Source organism: Delphinus delphis, chromosome 10 (assembly GCF_949987515.2).
Source record: "Delphinus delphis chromosome 10, mDelDel1.2, whole genome shotgun sequence".
NCBI classification, from domain to species: Eukaryota; Metazoa; Chordata; class Mammalia; order Artiodactyla; family Delphinidae; genus Delphinus; species Delphinus delphis.
In genome coordinates, this window is record NC_082692.2 from 59,235,330 (window position 1) to 59,258,952 (window position 23,623).

General features: G+C 39.5%; 1 protein-coding gene across 5 annotated transcripts in view; it reads left to right on the forward strand.

Annotated features, from left to right (window-relative positions):
• ULK4 (unc-51 like kinase 4) overlaps positions 1-23,623 on the forward strand; it is a 517,204-nt gene that overhangs the window by 160,242 nt on the left and 333,339 nt on the right. For all 5 annotated transcript variants that reach the window (XM_060022287.1, XM_060022288.1, XM_060022291.1 and 2 more), the window contains 4 exons: positions 22-73; positions 176-270; positions 20,559-20,610; positions 20,710-20,854. In XM_060022287.1, coding sequence (XP_059878270.1) covers positions 22-73; positions 176-270; positions 20,559-20,610; positions 20,710-20,854 — 344 coding nt within the window. The remainder of the gene's footprint in view (positions 1-21; positions 74-175; positions 271-20,558; positions 20,611-20,709; positions 20,855-23,623) is intronic.

Genomic DNA, 23,623 nt, shown 5'->3' on the forward strand with positions numbered 1-23,623 from the left:
TAACGTTTTTATTTTTTACAGAGTCATATTAAATCAGTAGACTCAGGAGAAACTAACATAGATGGAGCTGTAGGTGAGTAGACCATGGGACATTTTACATCTGTACTTGAGGTATTCTGACATTATGATTTTGGACATATAAATAAACATCTATAATAATTAACTGTATTTCTAGGACTGATGGCATCAGAAGAATTTATCAAGATCACCCTGTCGACTTTTGAAGCAGTGATACAGTATCCTGTTTTATTGAAAGACTATTGCTCTACGGTCAGTTCTGGCAACTTTGGAGAAAGATACTTCTTTGTTTACTTGGTAATTCCGTATATAAAGAGACTAGTTTACATGTGCTTGGTTCATATATGTTCCTCACATGAAATAACCATTGAGAAAAGTTACCCCTTGACAGGATGAACATAAGAAATCCCTTCCTTCCTTGTTGACTTGTTTTTGGTGGTTCTTTACTCATTATTCTCTTTCCCTTCTGGTCCACACCTTACCCCCAGTGTGCTCCTTCTTACTCCTTGCCTGATTATTGGTTGTAACCAACAGCGAAGACTCTTAGAACAGAGTTTCTCAACCTTGGACTGTGGGCATTTGGCGATGGACAGTTCCTTGCTTTGGGGCATGTCCTGGGCATTGTAGATGTTTAGCAGCATCCCTGGCTTCTGGATGAGGGTAGCACCCAGTCCAGCCCCCCTCGGCTGCAGCAACCAAAAGGGTCTCTACACATTGCCAGATGTCTTCTGGGCAGCGAAATTGCCCCCATTTGAGAACCTATGCCTTAGGGTGATCCTTAGGTGAGCTGAGTGATGACTTTAGAGGAGGGAGGCAAGTTTTGTGACTACGTTCTCATCAGCAGAAAGCCCTCAAGAAAACGAGCCAGGTAAGACGAGGACCACAGCAATCATTTTCGTATTCTCTCTCCTGGTTCTAGGGGTTGACTTAGGTCAGCAAGGCAGTTCTCAGTCAGGGTCTTTCAGGAGGTTCCAGTCAGTGGTGCTTGGGGCTGGAATCATCTGAAGGTCACTCCCTCACATGTCTGCCTCCAGCTGGGACTCTGCAGGCATCCCTCTCCATCTCTGTGGGTGTCTCCAGCAGGGAGACTTTAGGGTGGCCCGACTTCTTACATGGCAGCTTAGGACTTTAATGATACATTCTCAAGAGAGAGAGGGGATAATTATTTTTTGAGGGTAGGAAATGTCTACCAGCTCTTTATGGTTGTTTTCAATATATTCTATTATAAAATATAAAATACAGAAAAGTGTATTAACGTGTGTGTAGTTTGATGACTAGTTGTAAAGCAAGTGCTCAAGAAATCACCACCCAGTTAAAAAAGAAAAACAAAACAGAATGTTACCATTTTGAGCCCCGAAGTCCCCTCAATCACAAATCCTTTCCTCCCTGGAGAGGGGACCACTGTCCTGACTTTCATAGTAATCATGCCTGTGCGTTCCTTTGTGGGCCTGTGCCTGCATTCTTAAACAATATAGGCTGGTTTTGCCTGCTTTTGCTGTTTGTTTCAATACGGTATGTATTCATTTGTGACTTGTTTTTTTTTGCTAAGTGTTTGTAACATCCATGTTGTTAAGTATCTTTGTGCTTTTATTCTTCATGAGTGTATAGTGTCCCATTGTAGAAACCTGAGTATATAAAATATCACAGTTTACTTATTTATCCTTGATAGACATTAGGCTATGTCTTGTATTTGGAATTTACAAACAATACTGCTACAGATATTCTTGTTTATGTATTTTGCTCCACATAAGCATGCATTATTTCTGGGGTACATACATAGGAACGGAATTAGTGGTTATAGGAAATATGCAAACTCAGTTTGTCTAGAAAGTGACATTGTGTTTTCCAGAGAGGGGGTTCCAGTTTACTTTCACACCAGCACTGCAGGACCTCATGTCCTCGTTCTTCCCAATTCTTGTTATTTCAGCCTTTTAAATGAATGGGTGTATAGTGATGTTTCACCATAGTTATAAATTGTATAGTCAAGACTACTTATGAGGCTGAGTGGTTTTTCAGCTGTTTACTGGCCCTTTGGGAATAATCTTTTATGACATGCTTGTCCACGTCTTTCTAAGATTTTGGTTTTCTTGTGTAGTTTTTCAAATTTATTGGCATAAAGAAGTTCATAGTATTTTCTTGCCAATTTTTCCTAGTGTTTGTGTAATATAATAATATATCCTTTAAAAATATTTGCTATTTACTGTTATTCCTTCTTTTTCTTCTCTTGAACAATCTAACTAGAGGTTTCTTAGTTTTACTGACTTTATCAAAGAGCGAGCCAGTGTTCGGTTTTGCTAATCTCCTACATACTATATGTTTCTTTTCTCTTTTATTAGTTTCTGTTCTGTTTGCTTAATTTTGTTCTAATTTTGTTAATTTCTGTTCTGTTTGCATCCTTTCTCCTTTCTTTGGATTTATTCTGCATTCTTTTCCTAACTTTTTGAGATAAATAGTTGATTTTTAAAAATATTTCTTCCTTTCTAACATATGCATTGAAGATTGTGTCTCCCTCCTAAATACTGCTTTAGCTGCATTCCACAAATGTTGGTATGTAGCATTTTTGGTATATTTCAGTTAAAATATTTGCTTTCATTCATGGGTTATTAAGATAAATAAATTTTCAAACATATGGGCACTTTTTAGTTTTTTTTAATAATTGATTTCTGACTTAATTGCGTTGAAGTTAGAGCAGTACTCTAATTTCAGTCTATTGAAATTTATTAAGGCTTGCTTCATAGTCCATTACAAAACTTTTTGGTAGATGTTCTGTATGTGTTTGGAAAGAATAGGTATTTTGCAATTCTTAGGTGCAGTATTCGGTTATATGTCTGTTAGGTTAAATTTATTAGTTATCTTGTTCACATCTTTTCTATCTTTTTAAATTTTTGTCTGTTTGTCCTAGAAGTTACTAAGAGAAGTGTTTCTAAATCTCCTTTAAGGCTATTATGAATTTGTTTATTCTTGTGTAGTTCTGTAGTTTTTGTTTTATATATTTTGAAGCCATATTATTAGGTGCATGCAAATTTAAAATTATTATGCCATTTTATGAAATTGACCTTTTTCTCATTGTAAAGTGACCTTTATTTTCTAGTAATGTTTTTGTCTTAAGATCTGTTTCATCCCAGCTTAATATAATCATACCTGCTTGCTTCCTGATACATCTTCTCTCATTCTTTTCCTTTCAACATCTCTCTGTCCTTATGTTTAGATCTGTGTCAAGTAAATATCATATAGTACTTAAAAAAAATCTAATTTGACTTTTCCCTGGAACATGTACTCCATTTACATTTACTGTAATTGTTAGTATATTTAGATTCATTCCACCATCTTCTTTCAAGCTTTGTCGTACATATTTTCTCTTTTCCTACTTCTACTTTCTTATCTTTCTTTTCTGTTGGCTAACTTTTTTCTGCATTTTTTTTCTCTATGTAAGGTTGGTAGCAAAAGCTGAACTTAAAAAGAAATGATCTTTTCTTTAAGTAAAGTACAGGCCATAGCCTACTCAACTCCATTTAGTCCTCTCATGATATATATGTAACTTTTACCTGATATATATATATTTTTTGATATTTTAAAGTCTGTCTTGTTTCTCTCTCTTTTTAACTCCCTTTTGTTATGAAATGATAAAAGGATACTCATTATTACTACTATAATATGTTCATTTGCCTTTGCCCCCATATTTACTACTTTTCTTGCTTTTCTTTCTTTCTTACTTCTCAGTCCTTCCATCTGGGTTCACTTATTTCTGACTGACATTCATCCTGCACAGTTTTCCTTAGCTTTGGGTGAGCTGGTGGCAAACTCTGTCTGATAAAGTCATTGTTTCTTTTTGTTTTTCCCCAAATATTTATTTATTTTATTTGGCTGTGTCGGGTCTTAGTTGCGGCATACGGGACCTTTTAGTTGCAGCATGCAGGACCTAGTTCCCTGACCCTGGATTGAAACCCAGGCCCCCTATATTGGGAGCACGGAGTCTTAACCACTGGACCACCAGGGAAGTCCCAAAGTCATTGTTTCTTGAGGGAGATTTTTTTTTTTCTGAGTGTTGAATTCTAGGTTGGCAGTTACTTTCGTTGTTGTTTAGTACTGTGAAGATACTATTTCATTATCTTATGTTCTGGGTTGTTGCTATTGAGAAGTTCACTGATAGTTGGTTTTTCCTGTGAAGATAATCTGTCTCTCTGTTCCTTGCTTCCTCCTAAGACTTCTTCTGGGGTGGAGGGGGGAGGGCCTTTGGTTTCTATAGACTCACTGTGTCATAACTAAATATGAACTTCTTTTTGTATATTCTGCTGAGGATTCTGTGTACTTTTTGGATCTGTGGATTGTCCCTTTTTCTTCAACGTTGCCACATTCTCAACCCTCATCTCTGCTTATCTTCTCTCTCCCCTGCTCCGTCTCCTTTTAGCAGCTCAGATCCCGTGTATATTAAGCTTTCTCACTGTATTTTCTATACTTCTTACTGTCTTTCTGTATATTTCACCCTTTCTCTCTCAGTTATATTGTGGTTAATTTTGCTCTGTTTCTGTGTTCAGTCTGGTGCCAAATACATCCACAACGTTTTAAATTTTGGTTGTTTTTCATGTGTAGAAGTTATGTTGTCACTAGAAATTCTGCTTGTCTGTTTTATTCAATCTACTGTATTGCTTTTTATAATTTCCTCTTCCTTGTAGTTATTTCCCAGTTTGTGCTTTGTTTATTCACATTTGTTAGATGTAGTTATTTTACAGTGTCTCATAATTTCAGTGTCAGAAGACTGTGATGTGGTGTCTGTTATATCTTGCTCGTACCCACTTCGTCTTGTTTTCTTGCACACCTTGTTAACGTTTACTGCGTGTTGGTCATGGGACTTGAAATCTGTTTGTGGGCATTTCCTCAAGCCTAGTGTGGATGTTCCCTCCTCCAAGAGGCTTCATGTTTGTTGGGGCCCTGCCAGCCAGGGCTACCTCAGACCACGGTCATTTGTACCCAGTGTGAAAATTCCTGAGACCGTAGGTCTGAGAGCATAACTTCTCAGGGCAGCCTTCTTAGCAGTTCCCAGGAGTGTGAATTTATGTGGAGGGGTTGGTGACTAGATCTGGTTTTCCTAACTCTGAGGGTATCATCCCCACACCCGCCCCAAAGTGCCCAGCTCCGTGTAGAAGACTCCCAAAACTCCACACGCTGAGCAGACGTGAGCTCAGACCCCTGTCTCTCTGGTCCCACTGGCCTCCATTGGAGCCTTGTGTTTGTGGTATTGGTAAATGCCTCCAGAGCACTATCAGTTCCGTGCTCATATGTTCTACTCGACTCTCTAGTCAAGGCTTTCATTCAGAAATTGGTAGGAAGGCTCCCCCGCTGCCTTTTCAGGTCTTAAATATTTTAAGGTTTTGTTTGTTGATATTTTATCTGGCAGTTTTTCACTGTGAATTTTCGGTGAGAGAATTAATCCAAATAACCATACCCACTATTGCCAGAAAGCCTGTTTGTTATGGTCACTTTCTTAGCAATGATTTCTCAGTCTTCCATTGAGATACTACTTGCTTGAGTGTTGCTTATTGATTCTTTTCCTTAATGAGCAGTAACCCCATGGATAATTTGTTAAGATCCAGTACTTACAAATGTCTATACTTATATTTAATGAGACATTTAATTAGTTTACTTTCTAATCATGAAGTGCTACCGTAATAATCATTGCAAGGACAGCCTGTGTTACTATAGGGAAGCTATCATTGTAACTCATGGACTTCCTAAAAAATATTTTTTTAATGCTGTAACTCATGGGAAACCCTCTAATTACCTCTTGTTGAGCATGACTGGTATACGTGAAACTGAAGATCCAGCACCGCAAAGGATATCACATTGTTGGAAATGTTAGCACAAACTGTATTCAAGGGTACTGGTCAGTACTTTGTTATATGGAAGTGGTTACATGCACTTAATTCTTGCCGAGCACAGATAGTTAACTCACATTTTTTCCCATAGTTGAGATCATTTAGTGCCTCATAGTTGGAAATTATCAGTGTGGCTTGCAGAGCAGTTAGAAATACCATAATGATTTGGTTTGTACAGAGAATTTGTTCCCATTCATGGTGGTTTCAAAAAAAATGTTATTAATAGCAAAGGGGAAAATAAAGATGATTCTTTATTAGAAATTTCTAACAGTAATATACATAAGTTGCCTAAAATATAATCTGTTTAAACTTTAAAAACCATAAAAGCTTAAGCCATGGCTTTAAGCTAAGCCATAATACCTTCTTTAATGAAAAGCCTGTCCTTTTGTAAGTTTTTAAACTGAAGGCTGGAGGCTAATAAACATTGAGTAGTTTAACTTGAATGAAACTAAAGTTTTGAGTTAGTACCAAGAGTTGGTGAGGATGTAGAGCAAATGGAACTCTCAGAAACTTCTAGTGGGAATGTAAGTTGGTACAATTCCTTTGGAAACCTGTTTGGTAGTAGCTACTGAAAGTAAACATAAATACATTATGACTCAGCAATTTCACCTATAAATATACATTCAATAGAAATGCAAGCGTATGTTCACCCATATACACATAGAGGATGCTCATAGCCCCAAATGGGAAACTATCCAAATGCCAATCAACAATCTAATGGGTAAGTAAACTATGATTTGGTCATGTAATAGAATACTATGCAGCAAGGAAAATGAATGATCTGTAGTTACACTTAAGAACATGGATAAATCTCACAAAGTTAATCTGTGACAAAGATAACAAATACGAAATAACATGATCGATTTGCATTAAGTTTAAAAACAGAGAAAACTAATCAGTTACAAGTCAGGTTAGTGGATACCCTTGGGGCAATTAAGGGTTTACAAGGGGGCTTTGTCCAAAATGTCCTGGAAGTACCTTTTTTTTTTTTTTTTTTTTAATCTGGGTGCTAGTAATATGAGTGTGTTCATATTGTGAAAGTTAACTAAGTTATATACTTAGGATTAGTACATCTTTGTGTTATATTAAAAAGTTTTCATAGATACGAAAAATTTTTTCTAATGAAAAAGTGTTTAGAGCTTAATGTAAGCCTATTTTTTTAAGCCTATTTTTTAAATGAAGTTAACTGATATGAATTAGCATATCTATGTATCATTGACATGGACTTGTATTCTGTATTAGTTTCCTGTAGCTGCTATAACAAATTACCACAAATTTAGTGGCTTAAAAAAACACAGATTTATTATTTTAGAATTCTGTAGGTCAGAAGTACAGAATGGGTCTTTGGGGCTACAAGCAAGATGTCAGCCTACCTGTGTTCCTTTTAGAGGATCTAAGGAGAAAATCTGTTTGTTTGTTTGTTTGTTTGGCTTTTCCAGCTTCTAAGAGCTGCCTGCATTCCTTGGCTTGTGACCTCTTCCTCCATCTTTGAAGCTGGCAGTGTAGTACCTTCAAATCTCTCTCTCCCCTCTCTCTCTCTCTCACCTCTGCTTTTGTTGTCACATCTTCTTCTCTGACTCTGGCCCTCTTGTCAGGGACCTTTGATTTTACATTGGGCCCACCTGTATAATCCAGGATAAACACCTCAAGTTCCTTAACTTAATCACATCTACTAAATCCCTTTTGCTGTGTAAGGTAACAAATGAACAGGTTTCAGGGAGAAGGGTGTGGACATCTTTCTGTCTACCATCATTCTGTCTACCACAAATTCCTATTTTTTTCGATGGCTTCATTACTATAATTATTTTGGTGCTCTAATTATATCAGATTTGGCCTTTCAAGTTGGCTCCTCTGTCCTTGTGACATACCCTCTCATTTTTTGAGTGAGTTTTTACTTTGTGTCACAGCAAGGTATTCTTGCCTCAGCTTGTAACGAACCTGACCTGGCTCTAGAATCAGTCATTTCTTTGAGGAGCCCTGGTTCCCTTTCGTGGGAAATGGCTTTAGAGACCACAATCAGGGCGCTAAATGTCTCCTGTCTCCTGGGATGTCTTAGCTTCTAGACCCTTCCAAGAAACAGAGCTAGGAAATATATACATGTAAGTATACGTATGAACACACAGAGGACACATTTGTATGCATACTTACATATACACGTACACACACATAAACATATTTTGAAATCATGAGTTCACACCAGTGTCTTCAAATCCAGTTCATTCCCACATGGTTCTTTCTTGCCTTGCCCCATTCCATATTTTTGTGTCCTTTCTTCCTTTGTAAAAATTCTGGCTTCCAGCAACATCAGCACATTTCCTCATTTGCTTAATGTTATAATATGTCTGAAATTGTTGCAGAATTGCTTTACCCAGACCAGTACGAAAACAAACCTCATGAAATCAGGATTTGTTTGCAGGATTTCCTCCTCCCCCCACCTCCCAGATGTCACCCAAGCAAGGCTGGGGTGTACAGTCAATACTTGGATTAGTGCCCCGTCTTCCCTTTTAGTGTGGTCATATTGAATAATATTCATTTGAAATATAGTTGATTTATTTTCAATTTGCTTTCAATTTTAGGTTTTCTTTTCTTCCCTTCTTATGCTTTTTGATTTGATTTGATTTTTTTATTTTATGTATTTATTTATTTTTGCGGTACGCGGGCCTCTCACTGTTGTGGCCTCTCCTGTTGCGGAGCACAGGCTCCGGACGCACAGGCTCAGTGGCCATGGCTCACGGGCCCTGCCACTCTGTGGCATGCGGGATCTTCCCGGACCGGGGCACAAACCCGTGTCCCCTGCATCGGCAGGTGGACTCTCAACCACCGCGCCACCAGGGAAGCGCATTGATTTTATTTTTTGAATATGTAGAAGGTTAGCATGCTTCCAAAAGTAAAAACTGTAAAAACAGACATATTCAGAGCAGCATCACTCCCTTCCCCTCTCCCCCCCGGGTATATAGCCTGTTCACTTCATCACCATTCCATCATACCCTCCCTACTCTTATAGGTAACCAGTCTAGTTTTCTGGCTTGTCCTTTCAGTGTTTCTTTTTGTAGAGATAACGTTTTCTTATTTCCCCTTTCTTCCTTATACAAGAAGTAACATACTATATTTTCTCTTTTGCACTTTGCTTTTTCATTTAGTATGGATACTGGAAATTATTCCATCTCTTTCTTCATAAGAGCAGTGTAGCACTCCGTCATGTTTGTGTATATCATAGGTTGTTCAACCCATCTCTGATGTGTGGACATTTGGGTAGTTTCTAATCTTTTCAATCACAAACAAATAACCTTGTGCATGTGCAGTTTCCTTCTGTTGGAGGTGTCTCTTCAGTGCAAATTCCTGGACTGTGGGATCAAAGGGTAAATGCGTATGTAATTGTGCTAGATACTTCCCGAGTCCCTTCCACATGGGTTTACTATTTTGCTTTCCCACCAGCAGTGATCAGAGGGCCTGTTTCTCCCCAGTCTTGCCAGTAGTGTATTGTCAGACTTTTGAAATTTTGCCAACCTGATGTGGCCTCGGGAATTCCTTAACATCTTTTTAAGCACTTAATATTGTAAAGAAGATTTAAACAGTGTTGTGTCTAGTTTTTATAGTTAGTTGTTCTCCTCAAAAGGGGCCTTCTGAATCATCTGCTCTGCCATTAGCAGTGGTAGAGGTCATGTTCTAGGCACGTTTTTCCTGGACACCTGACAGTACCTTGTGTGGGGTAAGGAGACTTGCAGTTGGTGTGAACATGTTAATTGTGCTGTCAGATGTATCAGATTTTTTTAAGGTCTACTGAAATGAAGGAACTGCTGATTAATTTTCAAAGGTAGAATAGGAATTTTGGTTGAGTGCTTAGAATAGTAAACTTCCATTTTCAAATTATTTACTTCCATCAGTAAAATTTTTTTTTAAGTAAGAAAAAACACCCTCTACAAAAATAAGAGTATAAAGCATACTTTCATTATAAATGATTAAGGTTTAGAAATACACTTTCCATAGGTTATAAGATTGTTGCTTTATTCTTTGTGAAATAAGAAAATTTAAATGTGGGTACGTGGTTACTTACAGTTTAAAGCTGCTGAACTTCAGTATCTCATGTTCAACCTTTCTTAAAATGGAAAAGAAGTTTTTAAAATTATAAACAAATCTTCATCTTGGGCATCAGTGGCTTTACTTAAGAACAAATGAAATATGGTTTAGCGTGAGTGTAATTTACATGTTTCAGTGCATTTGTGATTGTTTAGCTTGAAGGTCTTAGAGCTGTCTTTAGCATCCCTACCTCACAGACATTCATTTCTTCTGAGCCGTATTGTTGAGGACCATTAGTAGTAATTAATGTGCATATGCAGACACATGTTTTTTGAATGAGGGACCCAGTTTTTGAGCACAGAAATTAAAAAGTCCCTAGACTTGGGAATCTGCATTTTCAAAAAGAGTTCAGAATGACTCTGTTTTTATGACATGTCGTGAAATGGCCTTTAGCACATATGAATATCTTTATTTAAGAAAGCAATACCACTAGCATTAAATATTAAAATTCCTTGGATTGCTCCATATAGGTGTATTACCTCTGCAACTAAAAAAAGTAATGAATGGTGGAATTTTATGATACAGAAAAGTCATTAATGCAGGGACATTGCATAGAGTTACAGTGGTATTTATTTAAATGGTGTACATGTTGTTTATAAGTTCTGTGGAAGATTCTAGAAGGGGAAGGCACTGATGAACAAATCATCTAACTCCACAGCAGCAAAAGGGCTCTCAGTCTGTTGTCTCAGATGTTCCAGTCTCTTCTTTTTAACAAGGAGACCTAGTACCAGTGAGCAAACCATGCCAGTTCGAAGGGTTAGAAGAGTTTCTCTGTCATAAGCTGTATCAGATTTTTGTCATCCTAGATTCCTCACTGTGACTTGGAAGTGATTTGGTAAAGAGAGTTTTTAGGTTTTTGTCCTTTTTTCTTCTTCATTGTTATCTATTTTATTGCCATTTGGCATTGGGTTGTCATTAAAGCATACCATTTTCCTTGAAGAAACAGTGTGTGTGGGGGGTGAAGCGTAAGGTGGGACGAACTGAGAGAGTGGCGTGGACATATATACCCTACCAAATGTAAAATAGCACAGGGAGATCAGCTCGGTGCTTTGTGACCACCTTAGAGGGGTGGGATAGGGAAGGTGGGAGGGAGATGCAAGAGGGAGGGGAAATGGGGATATATGTATACATATAGCTGATACACTTTGTTATACAGCAGAAACTTAACACAACATTGTAAAGCAATTATACTCCAATAAAGATGAAAAAAAAAAGATACACGCAAAAAAAAAAAGCATACCATTTTCATGTGACTTCTCAAAATGCAGATTGAGGTTCATCATGGGTCAGACCGCACTCCCCAAGTGATATTTTTGAATCACACATTCTGCAACATGATTAATCGATAATCATTCTTTTTATTTTTTTTTGAAGATGTTGGGGGTAGGAGTTTATTAATTAATTAATTTATTTTTGCTGTGTTGGGTCTTCGTTTCTGTGCGAGGGCTTTCTCTAGTTGTGGCAAGTGGGGGCTAGTCTTCATCACGGTACACGGGCCTCTCACTATCGCGGCCTCTCTTGTTGCGGAGCACAGGCTCCAGATGCGCAGGCTCAGTAGTTGTGGCTCACGGGCCTAGTCGCTTCTCAGCATGCGGGATCCTCCCGGACCAGGGCTCGAACCCGTGTCCCCTGCATTAGCATGCAGACTCCCAACCACTGTACCACCAGGGAAGCCCGATAATCATTCTTTGTATTGGTATTGAAACTGCACAACCTCAGGTGAGATTCAAACACAGCCAAAACTCAGACTGGAGCTCAGACCCACTGTCTTTTAATTGAAGTCGCACACCGGAAGCTCAGGTTCTTTATGTCTCACTGCAGAAGGAATTCAGTGAGAGGCGAAGTGATAGGTAAGAAGTAGATTTATTGAGAGAGGTACACACTCCACAGACAGAAAGCAGTCCTTCTCAAAAGACGAGAGCAGCCCCAAAATACAGGGTGGTTACTTTTTATGGGCATGGTAATTTCATCGGCTGATCAGTAGGAGGATTATGCCAGCTATTTTGGGGAAGGGGCAGGGATTTCCAGGAATTGGGCCACCGCCCACTTTTGGACTTTTTATGGGTGGCCTCGGAACTGTCTTGGCACCTGTGGGCGTGTCATTTAATATATGCTAATGAGGGAGGGCTTAAGGTGTGCCCTGATTGCCATGGGGGGACTGGAGTCAAGCTAATGAGAAACAGAGCATCCTATGTGGTTTGGATAGGAGAGCATATTTAGGTTTCTCTGGTTGGTCTTGAGTCAAAGGGACACAGTACAAAAAAGAGTGAGGCTGGCAGTTATCGACCAAGTCCTCACCATTCTGAGTTTATGGCTGCAGCTGTTACAATGTGGCTTCCATGCTGTTTCCTGCACAGGTTGCGGCTGGAGTCCTTTTGTCATAAATAGTCTGACCACTGTTCATTTGTATATTCAGACTCTTGGAAGCAAACATTAGGAGAAGGTGAAAAGCAGATAAAATACTAGAGTCAGTGAGGTAAAAACTCAAGCATTGGCAATGAACCATGGAAAGTAAATAAGCCCTTGCACATTCCTATAAATCTTGGAGAGGACACTAGATTTCTTAGAGCGTGCAGGGCTAAGGGTTTTCCTTTTAAAGCTCAAAGTTTGGGGTGATGGCAGCTGACAACTAGGATACAAAATCAAATGAGGTTTTTTTTTTTGAGAAATTAGCATTCTATAGGACAAGTACCTTTTATGTTTCAAAGTTTTTTTTTACATCCTATTCATATTAATAGGATAAATTAGTATGAATAGAGGTATATAAATATGACACAGAATATGGACACAGAAAACACTTAAGTATTTTGTTAAGTATTTTGTTTACTCATATATTCATAATAAGTGCTTTTTGCAAACCACCTGTTTAAATGAAGCACTGAGAATACACTGGGGTGCTAGAATCAGGCCCTGCTCTGAATCGGTTCAGTGCTGGTTGAGAGGAAGGGACCCATATGGAAAGCAAAGATTGGACCGCCGTAGTTGATTGGACTGTGTTGGTGGTACGCGTGGGGCATGCCGCGAGCCCTACTCAGTCTAACAGGGTCTGGAGATGATTTTTTAGAGGAGGCAATTCTTGAGCTAAATTTTGAAGGCACGTAGGAATCAACTCCTGATGGGCTCCTGTGGGAGGAGTGGGTGTTATAGGCAGAAAAAAATCATGTATACAAAGGGAGAGGAGTGTGAAACGATTTCATAAGTCATTTTATGGTTTCTCCGAGTATTATTTTGAGAAACCTAGTGTCATTTACTTGAAACTACTTAACCTTTCACAAGAGGTGTGAAATTATATGCATGAGTTAGTTTTTTTTTTTTAACTGAAGTAGAATTGATTTACAATTTTGTGTTAGTTTCTAGTGTATGGCAAAGTGATTCAGATATATATATATATATATATATATATATACACATACATACATACACATATATACTTTTTCAGATCCTTTTATAGTTTATTACAAGATATTGAATATAGTTCCCTGTGCTATATAGTAGGTCCTTGTTGTTTATCTGTTTTATATATAGGAGTTTGTGTATCTGCTGATCCCAAACTCCTAATTTATCCCTCCCCATCCTTTCCCCTTTGGTAACCTTACGTTTGTTTTCTGTGTCTGTGAGTCTGTTTGCGTGAGTTACTTTTAATCTCTGTCCTAGGAGAGGTCAGTTTATATGTGAAGTACACTTTCAGGAATACATTCTCCAGGGGTGATTAGTTAGCATTTGAAAAACTCTGATCAGAAGTTCACACTTGTGAGGTGTCTTTATATTGATGATACTTTTGTTAGAAAGATTTTTTCCTTCGGTGAAATTAGTCCTTTTTGCAAGAGATGTGCATTAGCTAGAAATATTGTACAGGTGGCCCACCCTTGGAAGGGTTCAAGAAACCACTGAGCCCAGCCGAGTGGTGTTCTTGGCATTGGATTCATTTGTTCCTGTGTTTTGTATGCTGGAAGCCTTGGGCAGTCTGCCGAGGTTTGCGGACTCCTTCTAAGAATGGTGCTTTTAAATGCATAAAGCAAATTAAATAAAATGCACAGGGTTATATAGGAAACCATTTGTACTGAAATATAGTTGTCAGGATATTTTTTTTTAAAAATTTGCCCTGCTCCTGGGCCCAAGTAACCATCGTTACTGTGGTTGCAAGAGCCTTTTCCTGTGTTTGTTCTCCCCTGTGCCCCCAGATCACTTCGAGCACCCTTGGAGCTGCTCTTTTATTTTGCAGCAGTCCCCTTCTGTGAGCGAGTACCTGTGACCTCCAGAGATTTGGGGCCGGAGGCTGAGGCTAGAACTTTGCTTCATTTGTCATCTTGAGACAGTCTCTCAATTTAGAGTTCCTTTCTCATCTCTGACTGGTATCTTGCAAATTGTATGTCTAGATGATTGTTTTAATTCTCATGTGAATGTTTTCAAATTAAATTCAGAGTAAATTACTCTAAATATCTCAGAAAAAGAAGAAAGCAAGCCTAAGTCATCGCCTGGATCTCTAGGCCTTTAAATCTAACTTCTGGCAGCTCTTTAGTTTAAAGGCAGTGGCAGCAACAATAAAATACAACCCAGCCTCTTCCAGGAAACGCTGGCTTTTATCTCCACATCCCAATTTATATAATGTTAGTTACTTTATACATATGTGTATACATATTTGTAAATGGGCTCATTTCCCTTCTGGCCCTTAGTAGCTATTAAGTTCTGAGAGTGGTGGTGATAAAAATCCCCTTACCTACATACTGTGAGCTCATCTAAATCATTTATTTTATGTTTGTGTGTGTATGTATATGTATTATGCAGACTTTTTTCCCTTGCTTTTTTTTTTTTTTTTGCGGTACGCGGGCCTCTCACCGCTGTTGGCCTCTCCCGTTGCGGAGCACAGGCTCCGGATGCGCAGGCTCAGCGGCCATGGCTCACGGGCCCAGCTGCTCTGCGGCATGTGGGATCCTCCCGGACCGGGGCACGAACCCGTGTCCCCTGCATCGGCAGGCAGACTCCCAACCACTGCGCCACCAGGGAAGCCCTCTCCTGCATTTTATTGAGAGTAGATACCCTTCTGATTTGTATGGGAATTTATTGAAATGGTTTATTTTCTTTAACTTCCTTTGTTACATTTTCTTTACATTTTCTGCCTTAAACGCTACTCCAGGAACTAAAGATGTTTCTTTGCTCTCATCTCCGAAGTAACTAACATTTTAAATGTTTTATTTTCATGTTGTCTTTTTTGCTGGAATCACTGTATATGTAACTTTAAGTGAACATTTTGCCAAAAGATATTTGGTCTCCTTTTTCTTGTGAGGATTTAAAAAACAACAGTCTTTTCCTGAACACCATTTATTATTTCAGTCTCTGTAGTTATTGAATAGAGTATAAATAAAACTAATGAAATTGTTCTTCAGTTTTTATATCCTTTGCCTGGTTTGACTGGCTAAGCATGCAGATATTTTCAGTGTAATTTCATTTTTCAGTTCATGTCTTAATGGGTAGCTTTCGTTTGATAAAGTAGTCAACTGTCATTGCTCACCAAAAATATGAATTAAAGGTGAATAGTCAGATAATGTTCTAAACCTTCTTGTATTCTTCATTTACGTATTATAAAAAGCATTTTATTTTTCCATTACCACCCTCGTGTTACTTCTTCTCAAGGATCATTCTCAGTTGGAAGGATTACATTTGTATCATCTTGGGATGCTATTATAATTGCCTTGAGTTATTCAGAGGAATACTGTGTTAATTTAAAAATTAAATAATATTATAATTAAATAGATTTCTTCTTTTAAGACTTACGAAATACATTTTTAATACAGAAATTTACATTTAGTATGTATTTTAAGATTATAGGTGTTGTTTCAGGATACACAGTGTCATGCTGCCTGTATCATTTTGCAAGTTGATGTTTTCATTAAATAATGAAGTATAAATGTAATGATTTTTCACTCTCTTTTCGCTCCTGAAATCAGATCTGCAGTGAGTGTTTTTAAATATGTCACGTAGAAGCTGAATTGCTGAGTTGTATGCTGTGTTCATGTTCAGCTTTGGTTGGTATTGTGAAATTGTTCTTCCAAGTTAAATACTGATTTACTGATTTTTTTTTTTTGTGGTATGTGAGTACCCATTTCCCCCAGTCTTGGTATTATGTGATTTTCTAACTGGATTTGTGTAAATTGGTATCTGTTTTGTTCTACCTTTCATTTCTCTGATTATTAGTGGAGTTGAGTAGTTTCGATATGGTTACTGGCTATTTAGGTAGTCTCCTTTGGGGGGTCCCCTGTTCATGTATTCTGCATATTCATCCATTGTCAGGTATAGGGATTGCAGAACTTTCTCCTAGCCAATGGCTTTTCTTCTCATTTTGTTTATGAGGACTCATCTTCTACGAGTATTTTTCATTTCAATGTCAAATTTATTAGTATTAAAAAAAATAAATTTATTTATTTTGGGCTGCATTGGGTCTTCGTTACCGCACGCGGGCTTTCTCTCGTTGTGGCGAGCGGGGGCTACTCTTCACTGCGGCGCGTGGGCTTCTCATTGCTGTGGCTTCTCTTGTTGCGGAGCACGGGCTCTAGGCGAGCAGGCTTCAGTAGTTGCGGCTCGCGGGTTCTAGAGCGCAGGCTCAGTAGTTGTGGTGCACGGGCTTAGTTGCTCAGTGGCATGTGGGATCTTTTCGGACCAGGGCTCGAACCCGTGTCCCCTGCATTGGCAGGCAGATTCCCAACTGCTGCGCCACCAGGGAAGTCCCTGTTAGTATTTTCTTTCAGTTTGTACTTTTTAGGTATCATTTAAAAAGCCTTCTCCTACTCTAATAACACAAAGGCCATTCTCTCATGTTTTCCTTTAAGAGCTTTTGTTTTAACTGTTAGATCTTTAAGCCTCCAGTAATTTTTTTTTAACATTATGATTTTTTTTTTACCAAATAGACAACTAAATTGTACCTATTCCTTCAGTGAATAGTCTATATGTTTTTCCACTGTTGGTAGTACTCTATCTGCTACTGACTGCATTCCCATATGTATCTGTTTCTAGGCTCTCTGTTCTGTTCCATGAATCTCTTTGTCTCCCCCTTTGCTTGTGCCATCATGTTTATTTCCATCACAGTAAACTTGGAAACTTGAGAAGGTGAACCAAATATGCCTCATGCTTTTTGGAAAATTTTCCATTATTCCTGACCCTCTCCTTTCCAAATACATTGTAGAATCAGTATGAGGAGTTCATGCAAACCTCGTTAGAATATTTATTTTTATTGAAATTACAGATTAATTTGCACAGAGTTGACCTCTCTGAGGCTTCTCATCAATTACTATATTTTACCTTCATTTATTTTTTCTCTAACGTATAGATCTGAGTGTCTGACCTATGTCATTTTCCTTCTTTCTGAAAAACTTAACATTTCTTGCAAGGCAAGTCTACTGGCAAAACATTTCTTCAGTTATTGTGTGTGTGTGAGAAAGTCTTTATTTTTCCTTTTACTCTTGAGGGATAATTTCACTCAGAATTCTAGGGTGGTGTTTTTTTTCCCTCTCAGCACTTCAAATATTTCACTCCAGCATGATGTATCAGGTAAAATGAACTGAGATCACTGAGCCGTTAGTGTGAAGTTTTATGTTTATCTGGCTAAGAGCCAGGCTGTGTTTACTGTTTGCCGTAGCTGTAGGTTTCAGAGGCTAAAATTCCCCATAATGTCCTTATTTTGTCTCTCCTGTTGTCTTGGGTTTCCCTAATAGCTCCTTCTGAAATAAAGCCTGTGTCTTTATAATAAAGCAGCTCTCTGTTGTAATCCTGTTATTACACAGGAGCCCTATTGATGTGGTGAGGTGGGGGGAGGAGGGTTCCGTAGCCCCTCTGATTTGGTCTCATTCCTCTTCTGAGCATGTGCGCCTGGGCTGTGAACTTCACAAGTGCTTCTCACCTCACCCCCCTCCCCGTTGTCAGGTGCAGGTGCACGCAGGGCCTGAAGGAGGTTTTCTCTCTTCTGCTCAGACACCAGCAATTAGTCAGTTACCCTTTATGTTTTTGCTCCAGCTGCTGGCTCCACTGGTGGTTTCTGCTCCTGTTAAGCCATGATTCTCTGTCTTTGCCTGTCTCTTCGCTTCTGGGGGACAGCTGGTTTGCCCTGTGACTTGAAGTCTCTGGTATGTCTGAGAAGAGTTGCTGATTTTCAGTTTGTCTTTTTTCTTGTTGTGAGCATGGTTGTGACAGCTTTCAAGCTGTTTTTCAGAAGTCCATCGATGGCTGTCATACATATTTTATATATATATGTATATATATACACACACACATATATATATTTCTATGAAAGTCATGATGTCGTAGACACCTTAGAATTTTATTACTGTTGTAAATGGTATCTTTTTCTAATTATGTTGTTTGCTTGGTTGTTAGACATATTGGAAAACTACTGATTTTTGTCTCTTCATCTTCTGACAGCCTTGCTTTTTGGACCATGCCTAATTGTTGGTTTTCGAACTTATTGAGTTGGACATGTAGATAATTTCAGTCCCACTCCTCTCTTTATATGTTCTCTTAAACCTTCAAGATAGATGTTGAGCGTGTTGATAGCAGTTGATAGTGGGATGTATTTCTCTTCTTTGCATAGTTTTTGCTTTTGATGTACCTGGGAGTTTATAGAGTTCTAAAAATTCCTTAGTGAAGCTTGATGTCTATGCTTTGAGTGATGTGATGTCACTTAATGGAAGAGGGTAAACAAAACATCCCTAGTTCTTAGGGTTGTGGTACAAATATCTAGATATAATGTTACGGTAAACTTATTTTGTGGAGTGGAGCTAGAACAGGGTAACACTGACGGACCCCTACCCATGTGTGGAGATCCTTACCGGTGTAGGGTATCCTTTCATTGGTTTGGACAGCAAGAGGGTGATGTTGGGCCGTGGACCGCTTTTCCTGCCCTTTTGTCAGTGTGGCGAGGAGAGCAAATACACATCTTAGGATCAGGAATCAGTTCAGCTATAAACAACAGGAATTTTGTTTATTGTCACCAAAAGAGTTCACCAAATGAGATAGTAGTTTCCAGAATTACACTGTGGAAATGATTTGTCCTTTCTTCATCATCCATTTTCATTTGGGGGGTAAATTTGTTATTTTGGAGTAGGTTGCAAACCATGTTTGATTGTGCTCTGTCTGATATAACTAGAAAATCGTAGAGGTGGTTTGTGTAATGGGTTTAGATCTTTGGAATCTATTTCTAAAAATCACCAAGATTAACTTGTCATAGCGCTTTGATGTATTTGCAAAAGCATGAGGATTACGTATCTCCTTTTCCTCCAACATTTAATTGTTGTTTACTTTAAACTTGACTAATTATCACCAGCTTACATATCTTTATTTGACGGTTCAATGTCAACCCATGCCAACCAGAGTTTGTATTATATACTAAAGATCCTTTCATAAACTCTGAAGGTTTTGATAAACTACTGTCTTGATGACCATAATGTCATTTTGACCTGAGGACTTTTTCAGATTTAAATGAGCTTGGTGGTTTATTAAATGTCATGCAGAGTTTAAATCCTGGGTAAATTTAGCTGTTGCTTTTTTTTCACTCCTTTGACTAATGATTCTGTCAGTGGAAAAGGCATGAGTAGTGGTTGATATTGTAATAGGGGTGGAGCGGGTGCGAGTGACAGCGTGTGACCCTTAGTGGGGTGGTTAGATGTCCTGCTCCCCCAACAGTCAGCCTCACAGTGGTCTGCGTGTAGCAGAGAGTGCGGTGAGAGACGGATCGTGGCTGGCTTCTCCTTGGGGCCCTCCAGGCCCTCTGGCCTTGGGCCGGCGGGTGAGCTGGGGGCCTTGGGGGCAGGCTGCGGACTGTGTCCTGCAGGGCTCCAGAGCCCTCACCAGGCCGCCCACGGTCCAGGCTCAGCCTCGAGGCAGCGGCAAACTTCTACCCCATCCCTGCCTCCACGACCTAATGGCGGTGGCGGTGGTCTCCGTGGGTCGCAGTGCGTGGGACACGGCCCCTGATTTGGGCAGCCTGAGGGCCGGCTGGGTCCTGGGCGCCTGGCTCCCTCAGGGATGACGGCTGGGCGGGGTCTGGGGACCTGGCCCTGGGGACCTGGCACCGAGGGCGCCGCCAGCTGAGATCTGCCTCCTCAGCCGGGCTAGGCACTGGCGGGAGGACCCGGGCTGGGTGCTGGACCAGCGCTCCCGGGCAGGGTGACCGGCCCGCGCAGGGAGCCCTCCTCTTAACGAGGCCTGGACCTCGGTGGGCGAAAGTTGAGCCTTGAGATCTTGCCCCTTCTTGTCAGAACAAAGACTAACATTTGTTTGATGGACGTTTACAGCAACATCGTGACCCGACCTCAGGAACAAAGGGTCTGACACCAAGAAGCTTCCAACAACTAACCCCGCCCCTCCCTCACCTTTCCTGTAAAAGGGCTTTGCTCAAAGCTTTCGGGAAGTTCAGGGTTTCTAAGGCAAGAGCCACCCGTCTCCTTGCAGGGCCCTGCAATAAACCTTTGTCCGCTCCAAACTCTGACGTTTCGGTATTGTTTGGCCTCACTGTGTGTCAGGCACACGGACTTGAGTTCGCTAACAATATCAGTTTTTTGTTTGTAGGGATTTGAACCAAGTCTTTTACGTCTTTCCTTTTAGGTGGTTGATTATATCCTGCCACCCTTGGTCTCCTTGGTTCAAAGCGGGAATGGTAAGTGTGACCACATCAGTGAGAATTCCATCAGTTACACATTCTGTTTTCATTCTATCTCCATGTGGTCACGTTCTTGGCATTTTTTTTTCTTTCAAGTGGAGTGGAGACTCTTCAGCTTGCGGCTGCTCTCAGAAACCACATCTCTGCTCGTGAACCAGGAGGTTGGTGATGGCAAGAAGGAGGCGAATGTCGATTCTGACAGCAGTCTTCTGGCTCTCATTAGAGATGTCTTACTTCCCCAGTAAGTCCCATGCACTGCACTCAGGCAGAGAAGTGTAGGGTGCCCAGGATGCTTCTGGCAGACGAGGTCCAATGATGGGCTCGGGGTCGCAGGGACCTTATATTTTTGTCCGGGGGCTTATGCACTCGCTGTAAAAGAGGTCTAGAAAGAGAGGCAGTAACTACTATGCTGCACAGGATGCAGGAGAATCTCAGTCCATCTTCAAAAACATCCATTTAGAACTTTATCTGTTTTCTCCAGGGGACATGACTGGAGTTTTGCAGATTTAAAAATGTTTGTGGCCAGAGGGATAGGTTTATTATTCAAGGTCCACATGACAAGACTCCTGAACATAAAATTGGGACTTTTCCTGGACCTACTCAGAAATAATAGAGATGGAAAGAAATCTTCCTTTCCTCCCCTCCAAACTCTTGGAATGGAAATTAAGTTGAGTTAAAAACAGAATGTTTTTTTGTGGGGGAGGGATGCTGGCAGAACAGTTAATGAGTATTAATGAACAGAAGGGGAGTATTTTTTTCCTTTTACTCCATTGTTCACACAGCACACACATAATAGGATGACTGCTAAGAGCACCCAGTGCAAATATGTTAAGCTCTAAAATGGCACCTTATAATTCAGACAACACTGTAAATTTTATCAAAGAAAAAAGTTGAAGTTAAAAAAATTGAAGCTTAAAAAAAGTGCATGCCACGTATCACTATTAAATAAATTTTTTATAAAATTAAACAAATGTTGGAAAGCGCGTCAGGCATTAAAGAGCGTGCCTGATCCTGCTTCCTCAGGGCCTGGCCTGCAGTCTGAGTCAGTTCAGCAAGTTTTCAAGGATGGCAGCTCCACCAGATGCTCCCCGATATTTGTTAAACTTCGCAAGATCTGTTCTTATTAAAAAACCTTTTTTTTTTTGCGCAATATAGAAACCAGACCTAATTATATTCCGAAGAGCTCAACCACTCCTTGTTGGCTTAGGAAGGTATATTTTATGAAGTGTGTAGCCAGCGTGTGACAACCCTTCTCCCAGCTGAGGGAGCCTGTCTTGACTGACGGGAGCTTGACCTGTGACGGCTTGATTCACAAGCTAGCCCCTTGGTTCTTTTTGCTTCCCGTGCTTCTGCAGTTGGCTTCAGGGAGACTCCTGGTAATACATACAGTAAGAATACTTTTGATACTCAGAGTAAGAAAATGATTATCTAAATGAAAAACAATTAAACTTTGTCATGTGGAGCTTTCTCAGTGATAAACTATCAATGAATATATTTTTGGTTGCATTTGTTATATATGCGTGTGTGCATGTGTGGTTTGTACTTAATGTGGGTAGATATAAGATTCCAATCTTGTTTCATGGGGTTAATTAATGCTATCAGTGCCATCTTATCTGCTACCCGACGACTTGTGCTGAAGCATTTTTCAGGACCTGAGATGTCCCCCAAGAGGGACAGGATTTCCTCCAGCAAGACTTCTCAGTTTAACAATAGTTTGTTAGCACCGATGCACATTTGAAATAAAATCTCATCGTTTCTAAAGTCTGCCCACTTATGGAACAGTCTGTAGTATAAAAAGTATTGAATCTATAATTTTAGTGCTCCTGTTTTATTCATTTGAGCTATCATAAATAATATGTATTTCCTTTAATGGGCATCTTTACCTTTTCCAGAGATGAGGAATTAAAGAGGAAAACACAAATGTAAACCACATGGCAACTCAAGAACAAATGTAATGTAGATGAGCTCAGGTTTTGATTAAGCAATTTGAAATGCACTTTGGATAATGTTATGGGATTTATTGGGATGTGGTGTGGAGTGTTTTCAAACCTTGTGTACTGATTCTGATGTGAAGTGCAGGTCTTGGCTCTGCATTTAATTCTTTAAGCCTCAGTTTCCTCATCTATAAAATGAGGATAATAGTACCTAATTTAGAAGATTCAGAAATGAGGATTACGTGGGATACTTCTTGTAAAGCACTTAGTACAGCGTGTGGGACATAGTACGTTCTTTTTTTTATTGTTTATTTTATTTGTCTTTGGATGCATTGGGTCTTAGTTGTAGCATGCGAGATCTTCGTTGAGGCATGCGGGTTTCTATATAGTTGTGGCGTGTGGGTTGTTTTTTCTCTTCTCTAGTTGTGGCGTGCGGGCTCCAGGGCGTGTGGGCTCTCTAGTTGAGGAGCGCAAGCTTAGTAGTTGTGTCACGCGGGCTTAGTTGCTCCGCAGCACGTGGGATCTTAGTTCCCTGACCAGGGATCTAACCCACATGCCCTGCATTGTAAGGCAGATTCTTTACCACTAGACCACCAGGGAAATCCCTATAGTACGTTCTTGACAAATATGTAGCACCACTACTGTTATTATTAGGAACATTGTAATCCCTCCTATTAAACTTTAAAATGAAGATTGTAATGGTACAGTGATAGTAATACTACATACTTCATAGAAGTGGCCATTAAATAGTTGCTGATGATTGTGCCCACCTGGCATATATAGTAAGGGCTCAATAAATATTGTGTAAAAAAATTTTAAAAAATGAAATACAAATGATGAATTCATTTAACTTTGATACTGGAAAACTAGAAACCTTGACAAGGAATTTGGTCTTTGAAGATAGCTCTTGGTAATTAATAAGTTTAGAAATGCTCATAATGGAAAATTCATGTTCTTCAATGAGTATGTGCATATAATGGCTTAAGAATAATGAAGTTTCTAGAGTTTATAAGAGCTATATAAAACCTGCTTCAATGTGCAAATAGACATATTAACGTCGATCCTTTTAATTTTGT